General features: G+C 39.8%; 1 protein-coding gene across 2 annotated transcripts in view; it reads left to right on the top strand.

Moving 5' to 3' along the window:
• The first annotated feature begins 240 nt into the window (after positions 1-240).
• LOC108698037 (ras-related protein Rab-28) overlaps positions 241-11,652 on the top strand; it is an 81,139-nt gene continuing 69,727 nt past the window's right edge. The window contains exon 1 of one of the 2 annotated variants that reach the window (XM_018228722.2): positions 241-439. In XM_018228722.2, the coding sequence (XP_018084211.1) occupies positions 365-439 (75 nt within the window). In that variant the 5' untranslated portion in view covers positions 241-364. The remainder of the gene's footprint in view (positions 440-11,652) is intronic. The other variant, XM_018228717.2, reaches the window with a different exon arrangement.

Below are 11,652 nucleotides of genomic sequence, written 5' to 3'. Positions count from 1 at the left end.
CAGGCGTCACTAGTATGGGACAAACCATTGCGTATATGGGTGTCGCCGTTACATTTTTGTGCTAAAAAACTGGTTAATTTAGCGCTTGCGATAGACTAATGCGAGAACGCATAACACGGTTACTTATCCATATGAATCTCCATGCTGTCACAACGAGCTTCGCTGTAACGTTCAGAATCTTTGAGTATTCTCAACTGCACCCCCCCCCCCAGTACCAGAAGTGGTTGGTTCCGGAGCTGCAGCCAGTGACAGGCTCTGTAGGGGGAAGATGGCGTCTGGTTGCTTAGCACTGCTCATGTAAATCCGGTTTGCTATATCCCGGAGCCTTGTTATCCCCCACACCGTTACCGAGGCGGCTATAGACATGTCTGATTCAGAAGAGGAGAGCCAAGACCGGCAGATTAAAATAGTCGTTCTGGGAGATGGAGCCTGTGGGAAGGTTAGTGAGACCCTACATTATCAGTCCTGTCCTGTGGGGCCCCTGGGTTACTTACTGTGAGGGCCCTACGTGTCTTTGTAAGGGACTCTTTCAGGGTAGGGAGGAGAAGCATGTGACAGGGACCCCAGGCATCACAGCCTTTATGAAGGAAAGAAAAAAAAAAAATGATTAATAGTAATAGTATGGATTAGTTGTTTGCTATTTACAGTATATGCATCTGGGTTTATTGGATGCCAGTGATCTCTGGAACTACCACCAGCCTGGCCTGTGTATTAATTCCTGGGATTTCCCCTTCTGAGTTGCTGCCATTGACTGGTGTGACTTGTAGCGAGTGAAACAGGCGCTAATCAGGCCCAGACTGGCAAACTGTCAGTTCTTGAAAATGCCAGAGAAGCTGCTGCCTGTAAGATGCCATAGAAAGTCATTATTTAGTGGGCTGGTGGGGGGATTGTTTGGGCCTCTTTGTACCTGGAATGCCAGGGCTTATTTGGAATCCCAGTCCGGACCCTGTGCTAATGCTGTCATTTACATTCAGGGCCACCATCAGGGGGGGGACAGGGGGGACAAGTGTCCCGGGCCTGGGCATGAAGGGGGGCCCAGCAGTGCTGCAGTTTTGAAAAGAGCCGGGCCCCCCTTTAGAGCGCCGAAGCCTGCGGCCAGCTGAACAGCCGAATGACCCAAAGCCACGAAAACAGCTGAAGCCGAACTCCCGAAGCGGCGAAAAGACCCGAAGTCATGAAAATAGCCGAAATTGAAGTCCTGAAGCTGCGAAAAGACCTGAAGTCACGAAAGGAGGCCTGAAAGTCCTGAAGCCACGAGTTCAATTCTACTGAACACCAGTGTGGATTTTTCTTTTTTTAATCCCCTGGCCACCAATGTATTATTTTAATATTCTATAGGCCCCTGCCACCAATGTTTTTTGGGGCCCCAATTTATTTTAACTTGTAAGAGGGGCCCTGCCACCAATGTTTTTTTAAAAAATATTTTTCGGGCCCCAATTTCATTTAACTTGTAAGGGGGGCCGTGTCACCAATGTTTATTTTATAAAAAAAATTTTTTAACTTATAAGGGGGCCCTGACCATCAATAGCTTTTTATAACTTGTGTGTGGGGAGGGTTTACTTTTTTAGCACTGATGTCTGTGTGGTCTTTGGGCGGGATGGAGTTGGGCTTGGGTGGAGTGGGCGGGATATGGGGTGGGGCTTGGGCGCTAGTGTGGGCGGGGCCCAGGGGGCCCCGAAAATTTTGTTGTACGGGCCCCCGTGATTTCTAATGGCGGCCCTGTTTACATTACACGTATAGGAAGCAATAAAATTCCACTGTGCTCTGCAATGTGCTCTGCAATGTGTGTGTAAGTCATCCAAAAGTTGATGCTAATTTGCGCCCATTTTTGGCAAACCGTTTGCAGATTGGCTCTTCTTACACACTGGTTAGTCTTTGGAAAAACACTGTATTGTGAGTAAAAAAATATATCCACTTGTGTCTGAATTTTGCACTTGCAACTTTATTCACAACACAAGTCCTATACATCCAAGCTCATAGGTAGGGGTAGTGTATTGCACCTGAAGTGTCCCTTTAGGGCAAGCATTCGTAACCTAGGAAACAGACCCAAAAATGTGTTAACTCATTTTGAACTGTGACTACAATGTAGTAGTCTGTTCATCTATTTGCTAATATGCCTCCCAATCACTGCAAATTGATATGGTCCATAAGGTAAGTCGGACACTTATAGGAGTACCCCGCATCTGAATGTGAATAAATGCTATATCTCCTCTCTCTAATGATTCGTTCTCTGTAGAAACCAGGTCAATGCTTTTACTAAGACATAATAAATCTGCTTCCATTTATATGGGCCTGTAAGCATAATCTATCATGCCCGAAGCTGGCTGTACACATACTGGTAATATCGGTGTGTACCAGGTTTTGTATGATTGTTTAGGCCAGGGGTGTCCAACCTTTTGGCTTCTCTGGGCCACATTGGAAAAAGAAAAATTGTCTGGGGCCACACATGAAATACACAAACACTTTTGATTTGTAAAATTAAAGAAAATACATAGACAAGAACTACAATACCAGTTGGATAACCAGATGGAGCTATACACTGGAATATGGGACACCTGGATATTATATAGACTTATTATTATAATACACAAAAGCCATGAATATATTGTAAATGATAGCCTTATAAACGGTGAGTTCTGATGTCGTCAGTTATAAACGGTGAGTTCTGATGTCATTTCTGTCACATGACTCACCGAAATGTGTGTATTATAATAAATAAAGTACCCCCAGTTGTAAAATATGAGGATATTAGAAGTTACCATGGAGTTTCATGACCTGTATAATAACACTCGCCCTTCTGCCTCGTGTTTTTATATGGTCGTGAAACTCCTCGGTAACTTATAATATCCTTATAATTTACAAGAGGGGGTACTTTATTCACTATATCACTAACTGGGCAATGGGCAGAGTCCCCCCTCCTCCCTACACCATAGGTCACCACATTGTTACAACCTGGCATCGTAAGCCTGTTCCTAACAAGACGACAGACTGAAATGGTTAATGTGTCTGGACTTAGAGATCACAAAGTGTCATTTCACTCTTGTTTTCTCTGTATTTCCATACATTTATTTCTTAATTTCTTTCTTTTTTTTCCCCTTCTCTTCCCTTTCTCTCTGCTTCAAGCTGGGCCGCATTCATATCCATCCTGGGCCGCAGGTTGGACACCCCTGGTTTAGGCCATGTTTTCAGCAGAACTGACAGATGGGCAGCAACTGCCATGCTTGTTCCCCAAAACTGAAAGATAAACGCAGACTCTTTTTTTTGAAGGCTTTATGAATTTCCCATGAAGTGTTAGATTGCGTATGACTAAAAACCTGGTTGCAATCCTTAGCATCGAAGAAGAATTAAATTAATCTCCGAAAAGGTCAGATCAAGCCATTTTGTTCCATCACATGGCTCATCAAATTGGCAAAGAGACATTGCTTTGATGGCTAGTTTCAGACATAAGCAAGTTTGGACTGGGATTTAAAATAGGCCCTGCCATTCAAAGTACACAGATGCCCTAACAGACTTCCACCAGCCCAATAAATAGGCACTGTTTATGGTATCTTACAGCAGCCCATCTGGCATTTGTCAGAACCCGCAGATTGCCAGTCTGGGCCTGCACATGAGTGCTGGTAGGGATTAGTGTTGCCACCTTTCTGTTGTAAAAAGGTGGATCAGTGATACAGTATTTAGGGGACAGAGCAATGATGTTTGTGGAGAGGCAGTGATGTAAAATGGGCAGAGCAGTGATATAAGTTGGCCTATCGAGAGCTTGATTGACAGACCCAGCTGGAAGCAGGGTTTTGGGCGAGCTGTGGCCTTGGTTGGTGTTTACCGGCTAGTCTGGTGGCACCCGTGATAGTGATATTTGCTGTAATATTCCATATGGAGACCCGTAATATTTTTATTGGTAGCAGTTTATAGTAGCATTTAATAGCCAAATACAGGTATGGGATCTGTTATCCAGAAAGTTCCAAATTATGCAAAGTTTGTCTCTCATAGACTCCATTTTATCCAAATAATTAAAATTTTTTAAATGAATATCCCTTTTCTCTGTAGTAATAAAACAGTACCTTGTATTTGGCACAAACTAAGATATATATATATATATATATATATATATATATATATATATATATATATATATATATATATATATATATATATATATATATATATATATATATATATATATATATATATATATATATATATATATATATATATATATATATAGATATAGACCTAACCATATTGGAGGCAAAACCAGCCTAATGGGTTTAATTCATGTTTAAATGATTTTTTAGTAGACTTGAGGTATGAACTTCCAAATTACAGAAGATCCTTTATCCGGACAACCCTAGGTCACAAGTATTCTGGATAACAGGTCCCATACCTGTAGTAAGAACAGGATGTCGTGCATTTGGGTCGCCAATTCGAACTGAGTTATAACTTATGGCAAGCCTTGATTGCTTTTGTCAGTTTGTCCCTATATGTTGCAAAGTTCTGAGCTTTTTTACATTGACATTCATTGAATGGAGTTAAGTTAATTCAGGGAAGCTGGAAAGGAATTTTGGGGAGATTAGTCGCCCGAAGAAGAGGAGATTTGTTGCTGGGCGACTAATCTCCCCAGAACGCTACATGTGCCACCACCTTAAGGCTACTAGAAAAGATGTAAACATTAAATAAACCCAATAAATTGATTTTACTTCAAATTAGGATTAATTATATATTTGGATTATTTGGATAAAATGGAGTCTATGGGAGACAGCCATTCCATAATTCTGAGCTTTATGGATAATGGGTTTCTGAATAATGTATCACATACCTGTATTATAATCGGTTCGGGATTCAGCCTTTTTCAGCAGAATTCAGATTCAGCCTAATTCTTCTACCTGGCTGAACCGAATACGAATCCTAATTTGCATATGCAAATTAGGGGCGGGGAGGGAAATAGCGTGACTTTTTTTTCACAAAACAAGGAAGTAAAAAAGCGTTTTCCCTTCCCACCTCTAATTTGCATATGCAAATTGGTATTCGGTTTGGTATCCGGCTGAATCTTTCATGAACGATTCGGGGGTTCGGCCGAATCCAAAATAGGGGATTCGGTGCATCTCTAATTATAATGGATGTTTATATCCTTTGTGTGCCATTGGTTGTGGTATTCTGTGTATCCACTCAGTATGAACTGATGGCACATGCAGAATCTGATCTATTTGTGTTTGTATTTGTCCACAATTTTCCTCATTTACCTTGTATGAATTTTGCCTGAAAGTGCTTGTTGCCCCTGCCCCACTACAACAAACACAGCAGGCAAAATGTGCCAAATTACTCCATGTTTCACTGCCTTTAGAGGGTTGGTTCACCTTTAAGTTAACTTCTGACTCTTTCCAGCTTTCAAATGGGGTCACTGTACAGATGTTCTTTAAGACTACAAAAGTATTGTAATGGCTATATTTTTTTAACTTATCTTTCTATTCAAACCCTCTCCTAATTATATTCCAGTCTCCTTTTCAAATCAATGCATGGTTGCTAGGGTAATTTGGACCCTAACAACCAGATTGCTGAAATTGTAAACTGGAGAGCTGCTGAATAAACTGCAAAATAACTCAAAGGGGCCGATTCACTAAGCTCGAGTGAAGGATTCGAATGAAAAAAATTCGAATTTCGAAGTATTTTTTGGGTACTTCGACCATCGAATTGGTTAAATTCGTTCGAATTCGAACGAAATCGAACGAATCGAACGAAAAATCGTTCGACTATTCGACCATTCGATAGTCGAAGTACTTTCCCTTTAAAAAAAACTTCGACCCCCTACTTCGGCAGATAAAACCTACCGAAGTCAATGTTAGCCTATGGGGAAGGTCCCCATAGGTTTGCTAACCTTTTTTTGATCGAAGGATTTTCCTTCGATCGTTGGATTAAAATCCTTCGAATCGTTCGATTCGAAGGATTTAATCGTTCGATCGAACGTTTAGCGCTAAATCCTTCGACTTCGATATTCGAAGTCGAAGGATTTCAATTCGAGGGTCGAATTTCAAAGTATTTTTAACTTCGAAATTCGACCCTTAGTGAATCTGCCCCAAAACCAAAATGAAAAAAAAAATTTTAAAAAAATCAAATTGGAAATTGTCTCAGAATATCACTTTTGACATCATATTAAAAGTTAATGCGAAGGTGAATAACCCCTTTAAACGCTGTTTGGTATCTTCTCCTGTTCTGAAAAATGCCACTTTGTTTTATCTTGCTTTGTATCAAACTGATTTTGTAGGGTTGTTCAGTTTTATTCTTTGAATGGGTCAGTAATATAGCCATAAGCTGTAAGTATGTGAATTCTCAATTTGTCATTGATTGGGCAATGAAGGGAAGGTTCTGCCCTGTACTTACTGGTAATGAGGGTCATAGATTCTTGCTGTTTTACAACCCCCTCATGCAGAATAGCTAAAGTTAACATTTTAATCCAATGAATCTGATATATTATATGAGCAAATACATCAATTTATAATCTGACTTGTGGTTTAATTGAACCAACAGACAAGGCAGCTTTAAGTTTGCAAAAACATAAATCTGCCTATTTAAACTCACGCCTTGGGAATCATTTCAGTGAACCTTTTTATAGCTAAAAATAAGTGTATGCTGTCAGATCACAAACTCTGGTGCTGCTGCATAATATATATAAAATAATATATATAAAAAATATATATCTATATATCTATATCTATATCTATATCTATATCTATATCTATATATATATATATATATATATATATATATATATATATATATATATATAAATATATATAAAATATTATTATGCATAATATATATCTATGCACAACCCCCTGCACATATTGTTTCAAGAGACAGAACCAGCAGAGCAGACAGACTGCTTTTACTAGTAAATAACAACACAACTTTCCTTAGCCCTCCGGCTCTGTTATAATTCCCTTGCAAAATAGCAAGCAGGGGCCTGCAGCGGGTTACCCGCAAAAAAAGTGGGTAACTTGCTGGTAGGACTTTTGGATGCTGATATAGATGTGGGTTGGCAGGGTTGTGTGTTTTGTGGGTTTTTTTAAAAAAAACTTTTTTTCTTTTGCCCACCCACTTTTGATGATGTCACTCCTGGTTCGCAGCAACAGCACTTCCTGTTTAATAGGGGTCAGCGGGATGTGGATTGAGTTGCGGGTAAAAGTACAGGTTGTATAACATAGCAATCAGAGATTGACTAATTCCATGACATTAATGTCAGTGTCAGTGTCCGGATTTCCTAATTTGGAAATCCAGAGAGGCATCTTTTACCCGGACAACCCTTCCGAAAACAGGACAGGTGACAATCCTAGAGGGAATGGTTTGACATAACCGGTCAAGTAAGGTGTGGCCATGTGGCTTTTAACTGGCATGTTTGCAACAAGCACTGGTACTTTCTTTCATAGCCTATACAGAGAAATACCATAAAACTATACAATTGTAAGTCTTCTCTTGTGCGTGACCCAATATGGCAGAAACATTTCATATAGGTTTGCTGGCTTGCCCCCTAAAAGGAGAACTAAAGCTTAACTAAAGAAGTAGATAGAAATGTTGTACATTATGTTTTAGGCTTCTGAACAAGCCCAAGGCAACCAAAACCCTTTAGCAGTAAAGATCTGTGTCTCCAAAGATGCCCCAGTAGCTCCCCATCTTCTTTTCTGCTGATTCACTGCACATGCTCTGTGCTGCTGTCACTTACTGAGCTGAGGGACCCACTCACAATATACAGTACACATAGAATAGAAATGTCACAATAAGAGGCTGATTAGTAATTAATACAGATAATTACTACATGGTAGCACAGAAAAACGTGCAATTTTGAAGTGACAAGTTTGAAGTTCTGGATCATTGCTGCTATTGACAAGCTGAAACTTTAGGCTGGTGCAACAAGTATATAAAAATTGTATTTTTAGCCATATTAGCTTTTAGGGTTTAGTTCTCCTTTAAGGGACATTCTAATGGTGGTGTCACACAGGCCCTCTCTTAAAACTGGGCATGGATCACATGCATCATGTAACTGTGATCTACCCTTTATACAACGTGCTAGAGGGAAGACTTGATACAGGCTTGGATTAGTTGTATGTGTTATAGTTATTTTTCTTTATTTAATTTGATGTTTTATTGAGATTGTTTCTTATATTCTGGCATTTTGCATTGCTACCTTAAAATCCTGTGCCTTATTGCTGATATACATTCTGGCAGCATTATGACAAAGCTTTAGTTAATCCTATCAGAGTGTAAGATTATCTTCATCCCTATTTGTTACCAAGATTTTCCCCAGTGCCTTGTGTTAGATATTCATTTACAGTTTTGAAAAGTGTATCGGAAAAAAAAAAAATCTGGTTAGGATTAAAGTATGTCCGTAGTAGTTCAGGATCTCTCATACTTTAAAGGGATACTGTCATGGGAATAATTTTTTTTTCAAACTGAATCAGTTAATAGTGCTGCTCCAGCAGAATTCTGCGCTGAAATCCATTTCTCAAAAGAGCAAATAGATTTTTTTTTATATTCAATTTTGAAATCTGACATGGGGCTAGACATATTAGCAATTTCCCAGCTGCCCAAGTCATGTGACTTGTGCTCTGATAAACTTCAATCACTCTTTACTGCTTTACTGCAAGTTGGAGTGATATTACCCCCTCCCCCCCCAGCAGCCAAACAAAAGAACTATGGGAAGGTAACCAGATAACAGCTTCCTAACACAAGATAACAGCTGCCTGGTAGATATAAGAACAGCACTTAATAGTAAAAGCCAAGTCCCACTGAGACACATTCAGTTACATTGAGAAGGAAAAACTGCAGGCACAAGTCACATGACCAGGGGCAGCTGGGAAATTGACAAAATGTCTAGCCCCATGTCAGATTTCAAAATTGAATATAAAAAAATCTGTTTGCTCTTTTGAGAAATAGATTTCAGTACAGAAGTCTGCTGGAGTAGCACTATTAACTGATGCGTTTTGAAAAAAACATGTTTTCCGATGACAGGATCCCTTTAAATAAGCCAATTGCTATAATATTAGACTGGGGCAGCAAGGGTTGTGGTGGCTAACCTGCCATCTGCCTGCTTACAGCACCTGCTTACTGACACATCTATAGGATTATCCAGACTGCTCTGGACCTGGGGCTTTCCGGATAAGGAGTGTTTCCATAATTTGGATCTTCATACCTTCAGACTGCTAAAAATCATTTAAACATAAAATAAACCCAATAGGATTGTTTTGCCGCAAGTAAGGATTAATTACAGTTATGGGACCTGCTCGGGACCTGGGGTTTTCCAGATAATTGATCTTTCCGTAATTTAGATCTTCATACCTTAAGTTTACTAAAAAAAAATAATTTAAACATTAAATAAACCCAACAGGCTGGACTGAAATAGAAATAGGAGAGGGCCTGAACTGAAAAACGAGGAAATCTGTTACAATAAATTTTGTAACCTTATAGAGCATTTGTTTTTGTTAGATGGGGTCAATTACCCCCCCCCTGAAAGTTGGAAAGAGTCAGAAGAAGAAGGAAAATAATTCAAAAAGTATGACAAATAAAAAATGAAGGCCAATTGCAAAATTGCTCAGAATTAGCCATTCTATAACATACTAAAAGATAACTAAAACGTGAATCACCCCTTTAATTATATTTATTTTTTTTGTCTATTAAATAAAAATTATGCACCTTAAAGGTATCTTATTAAAGGTATTGTGTTGATCTAAATCAATTCTGGGTAAAAATAATCAGAGAGTGTGAGGTTTACTACTCTTTTCTTTCTGGATACCGTATATACTCGTGTATAAGCCGACCCGCGTATAAGCCGAGGTACCTAATTTTACCTACAAAAACTGGGAAAACTTATTGACTCGCGTATAAGCCGAGGGTGAGAAATGCAGCAGCTAAGTTTCCCTAAATGTGGCTCTTCTAGCTCAGAGAGCACAATTGTGCCTCTCTGGGCTAGCATTGTGGAACCCACAACCTCCTCCAGAGCCAAAATGATGAGGGGGGGCAGCAGCAAGCAAATAGGCCAGGATCACCCAAGTGGCAAAGCTCTCTGTAAAGCATCACCTAATATCACTTGAGGTTCAAAGCAGCCTGGCAGTTCCAGTGCTCTCGGGTACCATATAACAATAGGATGGTGATAATAAAACTGTTTAGAATGTATGTGATAAATGTATGGCAAAATACCTTCTTCAGAAGAACTGCTGTCTCCATCGTACCCTGTTTCAGAGCAGTCACACTCAACCTTAGCAGGGAAGGGGTTAATCATCACCCCTGGCTAGCTTCTATTACCAGTACTAAACTGCAATGTTACCATGGTAACCCGTACCGCACTCTCTAATGGCCACTGCGATCTTGTCCACTGAAAGTCTCGTGAGAGTTGCAGAGGCTGAGCGAGAGCGAACGGGAAGTAACTTGTACCGGTAACTTGTGCAAGATTAATACGGAGTCCGGGAGGATCTGGCGAAGACCGTCGCAGTTGTGGCGGACATGTTTGCGGACAGTGGCGAGAGAAGATGCGCTGGTCTGTGAGCGCTGCCTGCAGGAGCAGCCGTAACAGAATCCCAGGTACTGTGTGTTGTTCTGCAGGGAAAGCGAGCATAGACATTGTCCTATTCACTATTTTAGTACCTGCCACGGACCCCCAATAGCGAACCCGAACCTGCCCGCGGATATCTCTGGTGCGCATTGGCTTTATCGCTCGCTTGTCTGCAGGGTCTGGTCTGGTACTGACTCGAGTATAAGCCGAGGCAGACTTTTTCAGCACATTTTGGGTGCTGAAAAACTCGAGTATATACGGTAATCTATGATTAGTAATTACACCTCTACATAAGATGATCTATTGAAGGTGAGAATCTAGACAAAAACTATAAGAAAAAACCTTTCCTTGTTTAAATACCATTCTATAACATACTAAAAGTCCACCCCTTTAATTATATTACATTTTTTAATATTTTTTTTGTTTATTATACTTGATACCTGGGGTTTTCTGGATAAGGGAAAACTTTTTAAAAATTAGATCTCTTTGCTGAAAATGGACCCTATGGGAGATGACCTTCGTGTAATTCATAGCTTTTTGGATAACAGGTTTTCAGATAAGGAATCCTATACCTGTAGTAGCACCTGTTACAATAAAATGGAGGTTTGATACATTGGAAAATGTTTCTGCCCCCAAACAGAAAAATATTTAGTCGTTTCTTTTATATCAATGTAATTTTTCCTTATCTGGGAATTTAACAAAATTGTATGAGACTTATTGGCATATTAAAGGAAGAAATGGTAATGGCAAAGAATGCACAGCTGCTCCCTGTAGCTCCTAATGGAAATGTTTTTTAAACATTATTTAAATAATAGATCAGCGAATAACCTTGAAATAAAAAAATAAAATAAAAACCCTTTACAACAGTACTGTCTGAATCTGGCCATACATGGAAAGATAAAATTGTACAAAATTATTTTTATTACTTGCATGTTTAGCAGACGATCACAACAGATTCTGCCATCCTTCGTTTGCTGACACCGCACAGTCTGCTTAGTCTGTTATGACTAGGGATGCACCGAATCCAGGATTCGGCTCGGGATTCAGCCAGGGTTCAGCCTTTTCCAGCAGGATTCGATTCGGCCGAATCTATCTGCCTGGCCAATCCGAATCCTAAT

The sequence above is a fragment of the Xenopus laevis genome, chromosome 1L (assembly GCF_017654675.1).
Source record: "Xenopus laevis strain J_2021 chromosome 1L, Xenopus_laevis_v10.1, whole genome shotgun sequence".
Lineage (NCBI taxonomy): Eukaryota > Metazoa > Chordata > Amphibia > Anura > Pipidae > Xenopus > Xenopus laevis.
The sequence above is the reverse complement of the archived record's forward strand: the minus strand, read 5'-3'. Positions and strand labels throughout refer to the sequence as shown.